The following is a 21,180-nucleotide window of genomic DNA, read 5'->3' as shown; positions in this document are numbered from 1 at the left end:
GTATTAAAAAAACAATAAAACCTTATGTGAAATGATCAGAATAGATAAATCAGATATATCATATTAGTCCATCTTAAGTAGACAGTATAAAATATATTGGTGCAAAAGGAAGTCCATAAATGGTGAATCAAATACAGTGATGAATCTTGAAAAATACTTGATCGTGAAGTGCAAATGGAAAAAAGTAAGGTTGGCATGCTTACCAGACAAGATGGACACACGTACTGTATAGCACATGGGTCAAACAGACATTGTTGAGGAAATAGCCTCAATGAAATCATCCATATGAAAGGCAAAGAGTGGAGGATGGTCTTCAAATATGGAACAGGTAATCCCGCATCAAAGGATAGACTCCAAGGTGAATGGCAAGTATATCTTAAATGTGAGGTTATCCCATGGCATTGGACATGTAAGATAAATAAATCCACATAGTGTAACTTTGTATGGTCTTTTTATACAAAAGAGGGGTTTACACTTACAAGAAATCAGATAAAAACAAGCTCGTCTCCTAAAAGGTATAGAGCGATTGCCATAAACGTCCTCCAGCGCGTTTCGTCCCACCGGACATGATCTCACACCCCAAATTATGTTTGGTGGGACGAAACATTGGGTGGCGTTCGTGGCAATCGCTCTAGTCTATACCTTTTAGGAGACAAGCTTGTTTTGATCTGGAATTGTGGTATGTAGAGTTACACTATGTGGATTTATTTATCTTACATGTCCAATGCCATGGGATAACCTCACATTTGAGATATACTTGCCATTCACCTCGGAGTCTATCCTTTGATGTGGGATTACCTGTTCCATATTTGATGTCCATTCTCCACTCATTGCCTTTCATATGGATGATTTCATTGAGGCTATTTCCTCAACAATGCCTGCTTGACTCACGTGCTATAAAGTATGTGTGTCCATCTTGTCTGGTAAGCGTGCCAACCTTATTTTCTGTTTGCACTTCACGATCAAGTATTTTTCAAGATTCATCACTGTATTTGATTCACCATTTATGGACTTCCTTTTGCACCAATATATTTTATACTGTCTACTTAAGATGGACTAATATGATATATCTGATTTATCTATTCTGATCATTTCACATAAGGTTTTATTGTTTGTAATATAAGTTCACATTCACCTATTTTTGAGCGCTACGCTATTTGTTTTTCTATCTGTTTTGCACTTTGTGTCCAGTGAAGTGTTGGTGGCTCACCCGGTTTTCTCTTTGCACAATTTTCACTTATATACTATCCACTTTAATTTTAGGACATATGTACAGTGTGTGTGTTTGACCATAAAATGATTTGTTGGTTTTCATACCTTCGTCAATGGCCAAAGTTTTCAACTTTTTACGCATAGCATTGGCGCGTTCCACATTCCCAGATACCCGGAAGACATGGTAGAGCATAGCGTAGTTATACACTGACTGATCCTTTTGAGAAGCGGCATCCAGGTAGGAGAGAGCTGGACGTAACAGTGAAGGCTGGAAAGAGGTCAGGATTGGGTGTTCATTATTGTACAAAATAAACATAAGTTGCATTTGCTCTATTTTATTGACAGAAGTCATTCTATCCTTTTAGCATGTCAATAGGAGGTGAAAGAACAAAGGCATTAACCCACAGTAGCCAATGAGAGTTCATCCTTCACTTATCCAATTGGTAGCCATTATTTGCTCATGATCGTTGCCTTATCATTCCACTTGTTAAACTGACCATGCACTTTGGTTTTGTATTGCAGAGTAATTGAAGCACTGATGCCGCACGTTTGCCTTTTTTACAGCCTAATGTATAAGCAAAGCATGGAAATTTGTTATTTTTGTCTTTTTTTACAACCTAAATTACAAGCAAATCATGGAAATGTGTAATTTCAGTATCATTTCTTTGCATGGCTTAAAACCGTCAACATAATTATGGCATTCTATTACATGCTACAATCCCATAATCAATAATTACATGTTTTCTCAACCTATATTCATACATCCCCAAAGTCTACCTTTTTTTAATAGCATTAAGGCCTGTTTCACACCCATGCATTTTTTCGTGCATTTTCAGTTTTGCAGAAACACACTACAGTCCATTTAACATGGTTTCCTATGAATGTAGTTCACATCTGTGCATTTATGGAAAGGGCCAGGTATTTTCTGGTTTTTGGCTCCATAGACTTCAATAGATCAAAAACGTGTATTGAGAAAACACAAAGTGCACCCGGAATATGCAAACTGCAATCTTCATAGGTTTGAATCAGGCATAAAGAAATGGAATTTTCCATACGTAATTTGATTTTGTACATTAAAAGCAATACTGATACGATTGTATGGAGCTTGTGGAAGAATCATGGGGTGGTTATCATTAGAACGATTAAGTACAGCGATTGGGAAAGAAATACTTACAGTAGATGCATAAGCGGTCTGAGCCATGAAAATTACCACAGCACATGTAAACCCAACGTCATCATCAGCACCTCCCTGCAAAAATAGAAAAACAGATAAAAGCAGTTAAATCCTACGTGTGAATTGGAATCTTGAAACCACTTTGGACTACATTGATGGAACTCATGCCAAACAGTCTTCCTCCTGCACCTTGTTTTGGTTGGACTTTTTTTTTTTTTTTTTGGCATACAAAACTTTTAAATAAGCATAAGACTGGGCTTTTTTGGCTTGGTGGAGTGGGTGCTGATGTGGGAAAGGACCCCACCATGATCCTAGATAGGGATGAGCCGAACACCCCCCCCCCCCCGGTTCAGTTTGTGGCAGAACATGCAAACAGACCAAAAATTGTGCGAACACGCGAACCCCGTTAAAGTCTATGGGACTCAAACTTGAGAAATCAAAAGTGCAAATTTTAAAGGCTAATATGCAAGTTATTGTCCTAAAAAGTGTTTGGGGACCCGGGTCCTGCCCCAGGTGACATGTATCAATGCAAAAAGAAGCTTTAAAAGACGGCCATTTTTTTTCCGAGAGCAGCGATTTTAATAATGTTTAAAGTGAAAAAATAAAAGTGAAATATTCCTTTAAATATCGTACCTGGGGGGTGTCTATAGTATGCCTGTAAAGTGGCGCATGTTTCCTGTGTTTACAACAATCCCTGAACAAAATTAAATATCTAAAGGAAAACAAGTCATTTAAAACTGCCTGCGGCTGTAATGTAATGTTCCCCCCCAGCCCATTAATGGGCCCTTTGGGTCTGGTATAGATATTAAGGTGAACCCCGCACCCAAATTAAAAAAAAAAAAAAAGGCATGGGGCCCCCAGGCCCTATATACTCTGAACAGCAGCAGTATACAGGCAGTCCCTGGGTTACAAACAAGATAGGGACTGTAGGTTTGTTCTTAAGTTGAATCTGTTTGTAATTTGGAACAGGTACATTTTCTAAGTGTAGCTCCAGCCAAAAAATCTATTTAAAAGCTTTTTGGATAACATAGGGAACGGTTATCATCACCCCTGTAACATTTGTTTTGCCGTCTGTGCCCCTGTTCAGAAGATTTCACCTCACTTTAGTTTGTAAACAGTAAAAAAGGGAGGACGGACCATATTGGCCCCATAAAGAATGAGGAAGGACATCTGGTTACAAAGGATGGGGAGATTGCGAAGGTATTGAATTTATTCTTCTCCTCAGTCTGCACGAGTGAATCGAGGGGCTTCAGTAACCAAAACTGCAGTGTTTATCCTCATGACACAACACAGGAAGCACCTCCATGGTTAACAAAGGACAGAATTAAAATTAGACTTCAGAAACTTAACGTTAATAAATCACCGGGACCAGATGGCTTGCATCCGAGGGTACTTAGGGAACTCAGTCAAGTGATTGCCAGACCGTTGTTCCTAATTTTTACAGATAGTCTACTGACTGGAATGGTACCAGCTGATTGGAGAAAAGCCAATGTAGCACCAATATTTAAAAAGGGCCCAAAATACATCCCTGGGAATTACAGACCAGTTAGCCTAACATCAATAGTATGTAAACTCTTGGAGGGGATGATAAGGGACTATATACAAGATTTTAGTAATAAGAACGGTATCATTAGCAGTAATCAGCATGGATTCATGAAGAATCGTTCTTGCCAAACCAATCTATTAACCTTCTATGAGGAGGTGAGTTGCCATCTAGATAAAGGAAGGCCCGTAGACGTGGTGTATCTGGATTTTGCAAAAGCATTTGACAGTTCCCCATAAACGTTTACTGTACAAAATAAGGTCCGTTAGCATGGACCATAGGGTGAGTACATGGATTGAAAACTGGCTACAAGGGCGAGTTCAGAGGGTGGTGATAAATGGGGAGTACTCAGAATGGTCAGGGGTGGGTAGTGGGGTTCCCCAGGGTTCTGTGCTGATCCTATTTAATTTGTTCATAAACGACCTGGAGGATGGGATAAACAGTTCAATCTCTGTATTTGCAGACGATACTAAGCTAAGCAGGGCAATAACTTCTCCGCAGGATGTGGAAACCTTGCAAAAAGACCTGAACAAATTAATGGAGTGGGCGACTACATGGCAAATGAGGTTCAATGTAGAAAAATGTAAAATAATGCATTTGGGTGGCAAAAATATGAATGCAATCTATAGACTAGGGGAGAACCTCTGGGGGGTTCTAGGATGGAAAAGGACCTGGGGGTCCTAGTAGATGATAGGCTCAGCAATGGCATGCAATGCCAAGCTGCTGCTAACAAAGCAAACAGAATATTGGCATGCATTAAAAGGGGATCAACTCCAGGGATAAAACGATAATTCTCCCACTCTACAAGGCTCTGGTCCGGCCGCACCTGGAGTATGCTGTCCAGTTCTAGGCACCAGTCCTCAGGAAGGATGTACTGAAAATGGAGCGAGTACAAAGAAGGGCAACAAAGCTAATAAAGGATCTTAGTTATGAGGAAAGGTTGCGAGCACTGAACTTATTCTCTCTGGAGAAGAGACGCTTGAGAGGGGATATGATTTCAGTTTACAAATACTGTACTGGTGACCCCACAATAGGGATAAAACTTTTTCGCAGAAGAGAGTTTAATAAGACTCGTGGCCACTCATTACAATTAGAAGAAAAGAGATTTAACCTTAAACTACATAGAGGGTTCTTTACTGTAAGAGCGGCAAGGATGTGGAATTCCCTTCCACAGGCGGTGGTCTCAGCGGGGAGCATTGATAGCTTCAAGAAACTATTAGATAATCACCTGAATGACCGCAACATACAGGGATATACAATGTAATACTGACACATAATCACACACATAGGTTGGACTTGATGGACTTGTGTCTTTTTTCAACCTCACCTACTTTGTAACTATGTAACTTTCTGTCCCAATGAGAATTGGATTTTGAAAATGTTGGGTTGTTGTAGAAACAAGGATTGGTGATAAAGCATCAGTGGAGACACCTTTTTCCCATATTAACCCTTACAGGAGAGAATTTCCCTTCCTAGGGGTAGATTTCCTCTCACTTCCTCTTGTCTCCCTCCGTTTGTAAGTAGGAGTCGTTTGTAATTTCGATCTTTGAAAATAGAGGACCGCCTGTATATAGTATACGGCCTGCCCTATACACTCTGCGAAAAATTGGGCCTTAGGTGTTGGTGGTACCAGAACACTGTAAGCCTTCACAGTTACTCTTGGTGGTCGCTGTAACGGGCCCTGCTGCAAAATATTATATCAAGAATTGTAAACAGGGGCATAAAAATTGGACCTTAGGCGGTGGTGGCACAACACTGTAACCCCTCACAGATACTCTTGTTGGGGAGCAGGAACGGGCCCTGCTGTTAAATATTAGATCAAAAATTGTAATTACACGCCCCTGTTAAACAGGGGCAGAGAAATTGGGTCTTAGGCAGTGGTGGTGGTGCCACAACACTGTAACCCCTCACAGATACTCTAGTTGAGCGCAAGAACGAGCCCTGCTGCGAAATATTACAGCAAAAATTGGAATTACACGCCCCTGTTAAACAGGAGCAGAAAAATTGGGCCTTAGGCACTGGTGGTGGTGTCCTGAAACAAACATGTTCTTAGAAGCTATCAACATGAACATTGAGGAGGAATAGGATAGTCACTCAGCATAACAGGATAGTCACTCAGCATACGCAGTCTTCAAGGGATCTCACATTCATAGAAAAATTAATCGTTTACATCAGCATCAGGTGCTTGGTAGCTGGTGATCCAAGACTGATTCATTTTTATGAAGGTGAGCTGATCAATTGAGTCTGTGGAAAGGCACACTGATCGCTTACAAAGCCTCCAGCAGCACTAAATGTGTGTTCAGAAAGAACGCTGGATGCGGGACAGGCCAGTAGCTCATTTGCATATTGTGCAAGCTCTGGCCAGTGATCCATCCTCAAGACCCAGTAACCCAGTGGATTTTCGGTGGGAAAGGTCTCCAAGTCTGATCTTGCCCCTAGGTATTCCTGCAGCATGTAAATCAGACGCTGGCAATGGTTGCTGGAACCGATCAGACCTTAGGGCTGCGGACTAAAGAATTGTCTGAACGCATCGGTCAGACGGCCACCTTCTCCACCGCTTCTTCTGTGACTGACCAAAGCCTCAGCAACATGTTGTCCAGGAGGACCAGGAAATTGTAACCTCCCAGGCTCTGGAAACGCATTGCACAAACCTTTCTGCAAGGCATCCGGAAGATGTTTCATCCTCTGCTCCATCTGCGAAGGCTGGATAAGTTCCGCAACCTTACCCTTGTAACCTGGATCAAGAAGGGTTGCCACGAATCCAAGGGTCCTTTCACAGGCTTTGCAGGATCAGGGAGGCCATGCAGTGAAGGTTTGCTGAGGCATTCGATCCAGAGTCCTCTGGGTCACTAAGGATAACATGATCCACAGCCACCTCCTCCCAGCCATGTACAAGTCCATGAGTTTCTGGGGACTGAAAACGATCCCTCGAAGACTGCTGCTGATGGCGAGTGCTAGGCTCCACCTCCATGCTGGCACAATCCTCATCCTCCTCCTCCTGTGTGATTGTCGGGCCCACAGGAATACTATCTGGATAAAGGGGGCCTTTAGAGGTAAGGAAGTCCTCCCTCTTCCTTCCGCTGTTCTGCCGCAAGTGCCCTGTCCATTATTCCACGAAGCGTGTGCTCCAACAGGAAGACAAGAGGGACAGTATCACTGATGCATGCACTGTCACTGCTCACCATCCTCGTGGCCTCCTCAAATGGTGATAGGACAGTGCATGCATCCTTGATCAGTAGCCACTGGCGTGGCGAAAAAAAGCCAAGCTCCCCTGTCCTGGTGCTATACTTACACATGTACTCATTGATGGCCCTCTGCTGCATGTGCAGCCGCTGCAGCACTGCCAACGTTGAGTTCCACCTGGTGGGCATGTCACAAATGAGGCAGTTCTTGGGCAGGTTGCATTCCTTTTGAAGGTCAGCCAGCCGAGCACTGGCATTATATGACTGGCGGAAATGCCCACAGACTTTCCTGGCCTGCCTCAGGAGATCCTGTAAGCCAGGGTACCTGCGCAAGAACCGCTGCACCACCAAATTAAGGACGTGAGCCAAACAGGGAACATGGGTCAAGTATCCCTGTCAGAGGGCGGAGAGGAGGTTGGTGCCATTGTCGCAAACCACCATTCCTGCCTGAAGCTGGCGTGGCGTCAACCACCTCTGAGTCTGCCCCTGCAGAGCTGACAGAATCTCTGCCCCAGTGTGGCTCCTGTCCCCTAAGCAGATCAACTCGAGCACCACATGGCATCTTTTTGCCTGACTGCTTGCGTAGCCCCTTGAACGCTTACGGAGCACCGCTGGTTCAGAGGACAAATCTACAGAAGAGGCCATAGAGGAAGAAGAGGAGGGGGTGGAGGAGAGAGGCGAGGCAGAATCACCACTACTAGCATTTTGGAGGCGTGGTGGCGGAACAAGCTCCAACAATACTGCACCCTGTCCTGCATCCTTCCCAGCTGCCAGCAGACTTACCCAGTGCGCCGTGAAAGAAAGGTAACGTCCCTGTCCATGCCTGCTGGACCATGAGTCAGCGATAATATGCACCTTACCACTGGCCGCCCTGTCCAACGAGGCCAAGACATTGCCTTTTACATGCCGGTAGAGAGCTGGAATGGCCTTCCGTGAAAAGAAATGGCCTTTAGGAACCTGCCATTGAGGTACTGCACATTCCACAAATTCATGAAAGGGGGCAGAGTCTACCAGCTGAAAAGGCAGCAGTTGGAGTTCTAGCAATTTAGCCAAGCTAGCATTCAGCCGCTGAGCATGTGGATGGCTGGGACCGAATTTCTTTTGACGGTTTAGCAACTGGGGTAGGGAAATTTGCCTGCTACAGTCGGATGTTGGTGTAGCGATAGCAGATTGCCCGCAAGTACTTGGCACACCTGATTCTATACCTTCATTCCTCTCAGTGCAGGTTTCTGAGAGGACTGAAGGTATAGTGAGGTTGGAGATCCCAGCTGAAGAGGAGCAAGGAGAGGTCGGCCTTGTTCTTTGGTGTGGGTCTTTTAAGTACTGTTGCCAACGGACTGCATGGGAGGTCATCATAGGTCTGGTCAAGCATGTGGTGCCCAAGCGGCTGCTGTTTTGGCCACACTTGATACGCTTCAGACATATGTTGCAAACAGCAACGGTGCGATCTGCTGCACACATAGCAAAAAAGGCCCACACCAAAGAACTTTTTAAAATACGCAGGGAGTCAGCAGCGCCCTGCACATGCGGAGCTCTGCGGTGTGATGCAGTCGGGTGGTTGCCCTTAAGCTGGCCCCTGGAGGGCATCCTGCCTCACTGGAGATGTGCCTCCTCCTCCTCTCTTCTATCAGGCACCCACGTAGAGTCAGTGACCTCATCATCCCCTCCCTCCTCGTCACTGGAGCAAACCTGGCAGTATGCGGCAGCTGGGGGAACATAACTGCCAGTTTTTTGTCCTTCTTGGGCACCCCCTCTCTGGGCTCACGTTACTGCCTTCCTCAACCTGGGTACCATCATCGGAGCCTTCAAAACGCTGCGCAACCTCCTGCAGCATGTACCCGACACTGTGGTCGAACAGTTTGGGGGACTCCTCCGTACATGATGGTGGGGCTAGGGAAGGAGTGACTGATGACATTAAGCCAGTGGAATAGGCCACTTTGGCAGCTGCATTGGCAGGCAAACTGCTCTGAGCCTGGGTGACAGAGGATGAGGAGGATGAGGACGGCTTAGTTATCCACTCTACCAACTCTTCTGCATGTTGTGGATCAACACGGCCAGCTGCCGAAAAAAAGGACAAGCGTGCCCCATAGCCATGTGCTGAGGATGCACCATGTCCATGACTAGCACAGTTGGCTGTAGACACAGAGCCTGCTTGCTCTCTTTTAGTGGCCTGTGAGCATCTGCCTCTCCTTGGTGGCCTTCCAGACATGCTGTAAAATTTTATTAGCAAAACACCGCCTGAAGTTTACTAGAAAAAGTACACCAGGAACGGCCTGCAGTCAGATATAGGCTTGGCTAGACTAGAATGCAGTGGATAGATATATATATATATATATATATATATATATATATATATATATATATATATATATGTAGGAGATTGTATATATATTTTATGCACTGCAGATCACTGAATCACCTGCCTGCCTGAAGCATATTAGAAACAGTACACCAGGAACAGACTGCAGTGAGATCTAGCTAAACTGTATGCAGTGGATAGAGAAAATATTTTATATATGAAAGACACTGAAGCTACCTGAATAATCTGCCTGCCTGATCTAAATGACACTCTCTCCATCCACGCCGGCAACGACACACTACACGAAGCCGACGTGCAGTCAGCCTTATATAGTGTGAGCGTGGACTTAGTCCCCCTGAGCCATGATTGGCGAAAGGCTCCCTGCCTTTGACCAATTATGGCTCTCTTAGCTGAGGGTTCTGTGATTGGCCAAAGCACGAAGGTCATGGTGCATGCTCTGGCCAATCATCAGCGCTTGAATTTGGTGCAAACGGCCCATAACGTTCAGTTTGGCGAACGGCGAACAGCCAATGTTCGAGTCGAACTTGTGTTCAACCCAAACAGAAAGCTCATCCCTAAACCTAGACAGCAGCGTCAAGCAAATACCAATTACATTTTTATTATAAGTCTTTAAGGGGATGGTGCAATACAGGATTTTACACACACCCACTTCTAGATTTTGTTTAAGACTTGTGTGTTAAGCATTTGTAAAATCAATTTTTTTCAGTTTTGGATAGTGGAAAGTAGTATTTTAGTGTTGAGCCCACCTTGAATACCCCTTTATTTGTCCTGTTGACCACTGTATCCTGACAGGTCACAGTAATGAGAGGTGAGGGGAAATTTTTAAATGGGTAAACCTATTCCGATGGCATTCTTAGAGAAGAAATCACCTTGCTTTTGGAGATTTTTTTTCCCTGCTGTGTTTCTGGTACAGAAAGTGAGTGGTAATCAGATCAGATTGCATACAATGACATCAGTTACACCTCCTCCTTTATCATGTAGAGCTGATGGCCATCTAGCTTAGCTATCTCTGTCCGCCAGTAAAGCCTAGTACACACCATTATTTTGTTTTTGGTCAACGCAGCAGGTTGAACGAAAAAACTGATGGCTCCGGTGGGAACCACTGTACTTACACAATCTGATTTTAGTACAGCGATCTCCCCCACTAAGCTATAGTGTTCTAACACTGACCCCCTTGCCAGAACACTCTGGTCAGTGCTCTCAGCCATTAGCTGAGAGCACTGATTGGGACCCGGTCGGGCGCTTGTTTTTCAGCATAGTTTTCCTAATGGCCTGGTTTCTCTCGGACAGGCTGTCATACACGGGCCAAGTGTTGGCTGTGTTTTATTGAACGGCCAATGTCGCCCGACATTCGGTCCATATGCACTAGGCTTAAGTATTCACCACTAGGTTTCCTATTTGACTCTGGCTGAAAAAGATAAAAAATACACAGTGCTCCTACCTTCAGTCCACTGTTAAATAAGGTCCCCACTGGCTTGAATCTTCCAGTATTTAAGTCCTGCAAACCTTCCAAAAAGAGAAGACCTTGCTTGAAGATGTTGTCATCAACAAAGGTATATGGTCTTATATCCCACAAGGTTTTCAAAACCAACACAGTCAACCTACAAATCAAAAGAAAGTCATGCTCAGGCCATTTTCACCCCTTCCGCTGTTAAACGACAGCCCTCCATCCCAATTTTTTATTTTCTTCCCCTTCCCCATTTTATTGCATCTCCCCCTTCCTTCGTTTTTCTCCCACCACCCCTTTTTTAAATAGTTTTTTTAAACTACCTTCCTTAAGCAAAGAACAAAGTCTTGTCACAGGGGTCACTGAGGTCTTCATTCTTCATGGATCTAAAAAGGTGCTCTGTGTCCTTCAGGATTAGAGCAACCTATAGGATCCTACTACTGCGGCGGTAGGCAGGTAGGGGGAGATGTTGCTTTAGAGACATGGTCACTTTGTCTAAAACAGCCAAAGTGACAGAGTCTTTAAATATTAATCAGCAATAAATTAAACTTTAAGCAAGGCAGGTTTTCATTTTAAACATGGTTTGGCCTGTCTCTATTAAATTTAGGGCATAGTTGAACTTTAAAATAAAAATAAAATAAAAAAAGATAGCAGCTCAAAACCACATTGGTGCTTTGTGAGCTCCAGGCATCCAGAGTACTTGCTGGAGCCTCATGCCGCGTACACACGATCGGACTTTACGGCAGACTTTGTCCGGCAGACTTTGACGGACTTTACAATGGACTTTCCAAATGAACGGACTTGCCTACACACGATCAACCAAAGCCTGACGGATTTGTACGTGATGACGTACGACCGGACTAAAACAAGGAAGTTCATAGCCAGTAGCCAATAGCTGCCCTAGCGTCGGTTTTTGTCCGTCGGACTAGCATACAGACGAGCGGACTCGAGTCCGTCGGACAGATTTGAAGCATGTTTCAAATCTAAGTCCGTCAAACTTTTGAGAAAAAAAGTCCGCTGGAGCCCACACACGATCGTATTGTCCGATGGACTCCGGTACGCCAGACCAAGTATGCCGGAAAGTCCGCTCGTGTGTACGCGGCATAAGATGACCCAATGAAAGCATTACCCAGGTTCATTTAAATAATTTATTATATTTTGCTCCTATTTTGTGAAGGCCATAAGTGGCCCTGGTTTTGAACATGGCTTACAGTGATATTAGATCCTTCCTCCTGTACCAATCAGTCTCCATGTGTATAGTTGCTGTACAGAGGGTAGGTTATAGATGGGTTTCAGCCACAGTGCACATGTAAGGAGGTATCAAGTAGGAAACAGGGTTTTTCATCTACTACTTCTCTCCATTACTGTACGTGAGAAGCCTGTGGGGTTCTCGTTTGGCCTCTAGGGATCTCCCTTTCACCTTTAGAACAGAATATTACTGTATGGAGCAGGGGTAGGCAACCCCCGGCACTGGTGTCGCAAGTGGCATGCAAAGCCTCCTTTACCGGCACTCAACTCCCTCCCCATCAGCAGGGCAGGGAAGTGTCAGTGAGACACTAATGCATTCCAATTTCAGAATTTTCCACGCTGCACCTGCACTGAGGGGGAGGCACTGTGCCCCAACACATTGTAAAAGATGGGAAACATGTCCCTGTTTTCAGGAGGACTGTCTTGGCCACTGCTAAAGCCAATCACTGACCTGAGCTCATTATTGCGCATCCATTCCATTTGCTTGTATGTGACATCACATACATGGCATACATCACATATATCACATACAAGCACATGGGCTGGATGCGAGAGGTGGATCAGCAGGAGGAGTATGCCAGGGCAGGTAGATGAGTCTCATCTCTGCTTCCTTTTACCAGTCTGCATATTACGCATAGCATAGATGAGAAGAGGGTACAGCGGTGGAGCAGATGAGCAGGACGGTACAGCATTAGGGAAATTGAAAGGAGGGGTTCAGAGGTGGAAGAGAAGAGCAGGAGGGTACAGCGGTGGGACAGAAGAGCAAGGGGGTTCAGTGTTGGGGCAGAAAAGCAGGGGGTAGAGCAGTAGGACAGATGTGAAAGGAGGTGTATTGGTGGGACAGATGAGCAGGGGGTTACAGTGGTGGGGCAGGAGAGCAGGGGGTTACAGTGGTGGGGCAGGAGATCAAGGGGGTTACAGTGGTGGGGCAGGAGATCAAGGGGGTACAGAGGTGAGACAGATGTGCAGGAGCTACATTGGTGGGGCAGATGAGAAATCGGCTTACAGTGGTGCGGTAGATGAGCACATGGGTTTAGTGTTAGGACAGATGAGAAGGGGATTCAGTAGTGAGACAGAAGAGCATGGGGATACAGTGGGGGAGCAGATGTGCAGGGAGGTAGAGTGGTGGGGCAGATGAGAAAAGGGGTACATTGATGGGGCAGATGAGCAGGGGGGGTTACAGTGGTGGGACAGAAGAGCAAGGGGGTACAGTAGTGGGGCAGATGTGCAGGGGGTACAGTGGTGGGAGGGATGAGAAGGGGGTTCAGCGGCGGGACAGAAAAGCAGGGGGGTACAGTGATGGGGCAGATGAGCAGGGGGTTACAGTAGTGGGACAGATGAGCAGAGGGAGTAGGGTTGGGCCAGATGAGAAGGGGGGTTCAGTGTTGGGGCAGAGGAGAAAGGAGGTACATTGGTGGGACAGATGAGCAGGGGGTTACAGCGGTGGGGCAGAGGAGCATGGGGTACAGAGGTGGGGGAGATGTGCAGAGGAGAAAGGAGGTACATTAGGGGAACACATGAGCAGGGGGTTACAGTGGGGAGGCAGAAGAGCAGGGGGAACAGGGGTGGGACAGATGTGCAAGAGTTACAGTCGTGGGGCAGATAAGAAAGGGGGTTACAGAGGTGGGGCTGGGGCAGATGAGCAGATAAGTTCAGTGTTGAAACAGATGAGAAGATGGTTCAATGGTGGAGCAGATGTGCATGGAGGTACATTGGTGGGGCAGAGGAGAAAGGGTGTTACAGTGGTGGGGCAGATGAGCAGGGGGGTTACAGTGGTGGAGCAGATGAGCAGGGTAGTACAGTGGTGGGGCAGATGTGTAGGGGGTTGCAGTGGTGAAACAGATTTGCAGCGGTAATCTGAGGTGTGAAGGTGCGTGAATTGGGGCTCATCTGAGGTGTGGAGCTGCAGGAATTGGGGCTCATCTGAGGGGTGAGAGTGCAGGATGTTAATTTCTCACTACTAAAGTAGTTTACAGCATTTACTTTATAAAACATTCTTTTCGTGATTGAGAGTGTGAAGTTGACTTTTTTTTGTTAAAAATCGGCACGCTCAATTTCTTTGAAAACAGCCACGCTGTTCCATCCTAGATAAAAGATCAATATGGCTTCTCCAGCTGTTTGGTACATCCTTGCACTAGTTCATGGCCTGCAATGGTTTGGATGTCCATATCCAAGACACAGATTGCACTCTATACTGACCTGACCTGCTTTGGGGGATAAATACTTGATATCCCCTCTAGACGCTGAATATATACCACTGTAAGAGTCCAGGGCTTACTACACATGCACCAATGGCGCGTTGCCGCAAGAGTTAATACGTACCAACTGAGCATGCGCAAAAGACCCCTCAGGGCACCAACTTGCACTTGCGCAGAAGACTTGATGGAAAAGGGCAGGAAAATGCCCAGGACATGCACAGGAAGTGACTTCAACCTGATGGGAAAAGGCGGGAAAATCCCCAGGAGGCACACAAGCAGTGACCTCAAAACTTCCCTATACAGGCCCAGCCCAGACACTGCCAAATTGCTGGATTATCTTCAGTCCCCCCTTGTTCCTGTGCAAGTGTGTGATCTGTCTTAACCTGTTGTGACCTGGAAACCTATTTGACTACTCTTGATTGCTGCTTGCCATTGACCTCAGATTTGTACCTTAACAATTCTACTTCTTTGCCCCTTTTGTACTCAGCTGCCAGATTGGAACGCAACCATTCTTCTTTGGATTAACCCTTTTATGCTTCGTTGCCCAACTGGACTTTACCTCGGCTCGAATCTCGGACTAAGGCTTGCACGGTGCTCTGCACCCCTGCCACTCATTGTCCACTAAGACTCTGTCTCCATCTCCAGAGGCTTTAAGGACCTGAGGTGCAAGGGAGGCCTTCCCACTACTTCAGTCTCACATCAGGCACGTGGCCCTCATGACAACCACAGTCAAATATCTAGGCTTCCGGCCTTTCCTTAGTGGGACTATTCTGTCCTATGTGGATCACTGGTTGTCGCCAACTTCCTGGTCTGATGCCTGTGCATGGCTTTGACGGACAAATCTCTCTTTTCATCATTGAGCTATGATTTCTCTTTGTCTGGGTGGAGTACTAACACTTGGGATTTAAGCTACAGATTTGGAATTTGCAAGCTCTCTGTCCCTGAAGATCTGCATTTTGTTTTTTTCGAAACGCGTTGGACGCTCTGTCTGTCTGACAGTTTGGGGCTTTTTCAGCTGTTTCCATTTCTGCTCTCAACATATGCGTTTGTTCTCATCTCCACTTTGTTGTTGTTGATTGGTATTTGTGTCTAATAAATTTGTATATTTTTATACAAATACTGTTTTTGGTCCGTTTAAAGTCCCAATTTGAGGAACCTGCTTTTACTCTATGTATCAGGGATGTGGTCCACAATCAGTATAGTCAGCTAGTTGTGGTAAATATCTTTTCTAGTAAAATGCTACAAGGACATACATTGTAGAGGAATATGGGGACTGAGCAGACATTGGCTGACCCAGAATAAATGGAATTGGTCAGCCACAGGTCGCACCTGCTTGTGTTACTGAATTCACAAAAATCTTCCTAAAGCTGAAAATACAAAAAAGCACAAGTCTTGGCTTGTAACATTGTCAGTACAAAATTTTAAATGTTAGTGCTGCTGTCTATTCTTTTTGAAGCTTACCATCCACTTGGCTTAGACCTCCCTGGACCAAAGGCGCTGAAGCTTCCATCAGAATTTCTGAAACGCACTTGTTTTACGTATCCTAGGAATAACCATTATGGAGATTAGAATTTAGGGTATATGTCAATATTAGAATAACTAGAGCATCTTGCAAAAAAACATGGTCTTGTAGTACAATTATCGCATCAAAGCCATAGTAGTGGGAAAGCTCCAAATTTACATTTGGCTTACAGTGATATGGATCCATACACATTAAATATAGGGGCATACACTGGGGGGGGGGGGGGGGTGTACATGGATTGACAACTCTCTGACTAAGCTGTTGCTTACAGCCAATGAGGCTGTTTCCCCAAATATACAGTATCTGCTCCAAGTTGGTAATCATGGTCATTTCAATCAGCTGGTAAGGCAGTGTTGCTTAAAGTAGATAAAGCCCAATTTCAGCCAAAGCTTTCAACCACTTCCCACCCCATCCGGTTTTATAGCCCCTGCTGTGGAGACTTCCTCTCACTTTCTGTGTAAGCAAAAGTGATGAAAAATCTGTCCAACGGGGCCCCAAAAATAAATAAGTTAGGCTTTAAAAGGGTTTTCAGAACTAGTTACAAAATTTAAATTTTGCTTTCGGTTATGTTTTCCCTTAAAAACACAAGTTTCCCATTTGTTAATGGTTTCCATTGTTAGTTTGAAGAAATGTAATTAAACATTAATCCAAAAGCCAGGATTTGTAGGTGGACCCATGCAGATCATTACTTTATGCTCCAATGGTCAGCTGTGAAAGGCAGACATGAACAGATCCCACCTATAATACAGAGCCAATTCAATCTGCAGAAGATAAAATTTGACTCCCATATGATATGGAAACCATGACTTTCAGGAAATAGCATGCAATCCCCTTCTTTGGCCAACTTGTCCTACAAATGATTTTTTGGCAGAACAGTTGAATACCCTTGAACGAATACAGAAAAGTTGTAAAGAAAAAAACAAAAAAAAAAAAAAAAAACAAATAGCATTTTCAATTACCATTTACTGTTAATAAATAAAAATAGTTACAGCTTAACAGGAGTGCTTCTATATATAATGCTTGTGGGAATAAAAAAAAAAAGATCAAAATTACCATTAGCCATATATTGTACTGCACGTTGTCGAATTTCCTCAGTAAGACGACCGGTTAAATTCAAAAACTCCATTGCACGCACTATTGGCATTAGTGTAGCAAGAGTTTGCTCTCCGCATCCTGTGGGCTCAACAATTAAGTCCCCAGGATTTGTCAAAGCTCGGCCCAACATGTCCCCTGCAAACAAAAAAGACCAAAATTCAAAGTACCTTACCAAATAAACTTAGGGCAAAACTGAAAAAAACATGAAATTTCACAAAAGGGAACAAAAAAAAAAAAAAACTTGTTCAGGGTTTCAGTTTCCTGCCCTGTCAAAGATACACATGACTAATATACACAAGAAATTCAGTTTGTGTTTATTATAGTACTTTGCACAATCCTAAAGACAGACTTCAACTGAGACTGCAGCTTTCCGACCATATAGGTATGACAGAAAGGTCTGGTTGGGAGTGGTGCTGGATCGCAAGGTAGTCTAGGTCTGATCATGAGTAGTGCTGGATCTCAAGGTAGTCCAAGTCTGGTTGGGAGTGGTGTTGGATTTCAAGGTAGTCTGTTTAAAAAGGTCTAGAGAATACAAGGACAATAGACTACTTTTAGAAAACAGAAAAAATAGTGTCTACTTGTTGAGGGAACTCCAGAAAGAAGTGCAGCACCAAAAAGATTAACTGATGAATTGGTTGGGTTCAGTTTTTTTCAGTATACGATTTCAATACCAGTTAGCACACATATTTGTATATGCAGGGATGTAGTATTTTTAATACACTCCTTTTGTATTTTATGTGTGAATTCCATAGTTCACAGCAGGCTGTACTCAGTGTAACTATACCTCAACAGCAGTGTCCCGCTAAGCCCAGAGTGAGTGTTCTTATGATTGAGCTTGCTTCAGCAAAATGTGCTTGAGATTCTATATTAGGAGTTTTAAGGGGTTTTGATAGCCTACCCAATCAGAGAGCCTAATTTTTGGTCTGCGTTAGTTCCCTGCTTAAGCTGGCCATACACACTTCAAATTTCTCCCATTTAACTCATTGATTTCCTCATATATGCCAAGCAGTGTAGATAGAGGAGAATCAGCTTTTGGCATTCAGATATTTCATTGTGATTGGATGCAGATGTCGTTGGTTGAAAATTTTCAGATCAGCTTCTTTCATAAAAGTTGATTGATAAATCAAGTTTAGACGACCTTAGGTGTTTACTGACGGAATCCCATAGCTTAAATTACAGCCACATTCAGCAGGATATGGACCCAATTTAAACAGTATATGGCCAGCCTAAGGATGGCTAGTGCCCAACCTATTGCAGGAGAAAAAATAAATAAAACACACTGCACTGCATATGTATTTTTGAAAACTTTTCCTGCAAAGAAAATATCAGAACCCAAACTTATTTTAAGAGAATAAAACCTGTCAAGTTTGAAGTTATTGAATTTCCCGCTTAGATGCCACCCGAACAGGTATTACCATATAGCAGTGATGGCAAACCTTGGCACCCCAGATGTTTTGGAACTACATTTCCCATGATGCTCATGCACTCTGCAGTGTAGTTGAGCATCATGGGAAATGAAGTTCCAAAACATCTGGGGAGCCAATGTTCGCCATCACTGCCATATAGGCTTACCTTTCACTTTTGTTCTGGCGAGAACTAGTTTTGTATTTTCCCCTCTCCTTCTGTCTTAGTGATAGTGGTGACCAGGACAAGGGATTAATCTCCCCCAGCAGAAACACAGACTGCTGTAGGAGTTTCTACAGCACCCAAAAACAAGAGTTTTGTCTTTAGGCATAGGATTTACTCAAGACATTTTTCGGCAGTGCATTCACTGTAGGATGGTTGCAAGAAACATTTGATTACATTAACATTCCCTCTGTGGCAGCTTAGACAATTGCTTTTTTACGCTTTAGAAAAGAAAATTCAGGAATTTAATACAAAAACATTTCTGGTAAGCTCCCATCTATTTTGACTGAGGTGATGTGCGCACTTCTATTTATTTATTAGCACTATTTATCGTATTATGTTGAAATATTTATTGTAACATAAGGTATAGCACTACACTTTTTGGTTTGTAAATTTTATATACTTTGTATCAGAGTATTGTGTTAGCCGCTTATTATATATCCTGGAGAGCACATTTAGGCCTGAGCGTGAATCTCTTTATCTTTCAACTTACCAATTACTTGAACTTTCGCAAACATAGACCCAGGCACAATGCTTCTGGAGGGGTTGATGTTAACATTTACGATGGAGTTTGAACCTGCGATAAAGAACAAAAAATATAAAACCGCCACAGTTCTTCAGGACAGTCAGTTCATATTGAGAGCACAGAGCGAAAACTCCATTCTGAAGACTGAATGCAAAAGACCAAATCATTTATTTACTAGTCAGCCCTCTGGTCCAGTGGTTGCCAACTGATGGTCCACGAGAAAATTTTGTTGGTCCCTAGTGGTTCTGCCGCAAATCAAAATTGTGGCGGATGAATACTGCCCAATGTTGTTTTCAGTGTTCTCTGATAGTCAATACTGTCAGCATGCATTGATACCCAATGCCTCCTCTATAGTTCCAGCTGCTGTGAACTCAGAGGGCGGCACCGGGAGTAGTGCAGAGAGCAGAAGGTGAAGAATGAGGGGACTCCCGAAGCCAGTACTGATCACAGACTGTGGGAGGGAGCATGGAGCTCAAGCACATGGCTGGATAAGGAGGTGAGAGCCAATGAGGAGTCTGTGTAAGGCACAAAGTGATGCAGAGTGTGGGTGGGGCAGAGAGCCAGAGTATTGTGTGTATAAGTCAGCAATGTGATCCAGGGAGAGGGGGCAGAGAGGCAGAGAATTGTGTGTATAAGGCATTTATCATTTATTTATGGTACTTATATAGCGCCATCAATTTACGCAGCGCTTTACATATACATTGTACATTCACATCAGTCCCTACCCTCGAGGAGCTTACAATCTAAGGTCCCTAACATATAAAATTATGTTAGTGGTCCATGGGATTCAAAATTTTGAGTTTAGTGGTATGCAAGGTCCGAAAGGTTGGTGACCACTGCTCTAGTTCATGCTTGAAACTGGGTGGTCCTCTCATCATGGGTTTTCTCAGGCTTCAGGACAATGCAAGTTCTACACGTTAGTTCTTAATCTAGTTAAAATGGATCTCTACTTTTTCACCCCATGTGCTCAAGTTTAATTAGAAATTATACTGTACACCAAGTCTTTAAATGAGGGTGGTTGGGGGGTATGAGATCTTTAATGTGAACCTTGCAAAGATAAAGCACAGATTCATTTTAAGCCGTTCATACCATCCTATATTTACAGTAGATTTTGATACTGCTGTAAATGGTTACAGTTGAAATATATCCATAATAACATACTCAAAGAGGTGCTGGGAACTTTTAGACTTGCAGGTGTAGTCAGATGAAAGAAAACTTCATACATGCTCAACAGATCTGGTAAGGCAGTTCCCACACAGCAAGACTTACCTCAAACCATAGAAATATGGAAAGGAGCACCAGACCAAAACCAGATAAAAGTTCAAGATTTTAATTGTTGTTAAAAAAATAATAATAATTAAGTCATAAAAACCTCTAATGCATTTGGGGGGGCAACACCACTCCCCCCCATCATGACTATATTAGAACTAGTACTGAACTCTCCAAGTAACAATTTGACAGCAGTTGCGGAGTGGAAATCCTATATAAGACAGTGTATTCTATACCCATAGCTTTAGGAGTTTCATATGAAAATTATGAGCAAAAAAAACCAAACTGTCCAAGTTGGTGTGCAACAATGTTTTATGATGTGAACAGTCAGATACTTAAAGCTTCCATGTCTCTTTGGAGTCTATTAGCTCCAAGTGATACACACCCCATTATAAGTATTTATAGTGGTTCTAAAACCTTAAGGTTTCTTTCTACATCAATTAATTCCTTGCATTAAGGTAAAAGCCTTTTGTGACCAAGATCCCCCCCCAAAGACCCTCCCTTACACTTACATGAACCTGATCGAGCCAGAGCTATGCACGAGAACAGTGGCTATCTGTGCTCTCTCCATCATAGTGCAGATTGAGAGCAGCGGGAGCTATTGGCTATTACAAATGGGTGTACTTGCATGCTGCTATGTTGTGCTATAAGACTACAAAACTTACTAAGCGGATCGCTCACACCTATACATTGATACACGCTTTAAACGTGTTTCCATGTGCAAAATTGTATTCAAAAGTGGTGCTGCGCTCCCAAATGCTAATGTGTTAGTATCCCTTTAAATCTGCTTGCATAGCAATTTTCAAAATCAGCATATC

The 21,180-nt window shown here is 43.8% G+C and overlaps 1 protein-coding gene across 4 annotated transcripts in view; it reads right to left on the bottom strand.

Moving 5' to 3' along the window:
- The window catches only part of LOC141105851 (ovostatin-like), a 164,186-nt gene that overhangs the window by 33,218 nt on the left and 109,788 nt on the right, over positions 1 to 21,180 (bottom strand). For all 4 annotated transcript variants that reach the window (XR_012235664.1, XM_073595994.1, XM_073595995.1 and 1 more), the window contains exons 23-28: positions 19,061 to 19,144; positions 16,900 to 17,076; positions 15,786 to 15,867; positions 10,873 to 11,032; positions 2,387 to 2,461; positions 1,318 to 1,480 (exon numbers count right to left, since the gene is read on the bottom strand). Coding sequence is in view for 3 of the 4 variants with exons in the window: in XM_073595994.1 (XP_073452095.1) it covers positions 1,318 to 1,480; positions 2,387 to 2,461; positions 10,873 to 11,032; positions 15,786 to 15,867; positions 16,900 to 17,076; positions 19,061 to 19,144 (741 nt within the window). In the remaining variant the exon portion in view is untranslated. The remainder of the gene's footprint in view (positions 1 to 1,317; positions 1,481 to 2,386; positions 2,462 to 10,872; positions 11,033 to 15,785; positions 15,868 to 16,899; positions 17,077 to 19,060; positions 19,145 to 21,180) is intronic.

Source organism: Aquarana catesbeiana, linkage group LG08, assembly GCF_042186555.1.
Source record: "Aquarana catesbeiana isolate 2022-GZ linkage group LG08, ASM4218655v1, whole genome shotgun sequence".
NCBI classification, from domain to species: domain Eukaryota; kingdom Metazoa; phylum Chordata; class Amphibia; order Anura; family Ranidae; genus Aquarana; species Aquarana catesbeiana.
Note: the sequence above shows the minus strand (reverse complement) of the source record. Positions and strands in the feature narration are given on the sequence as shown.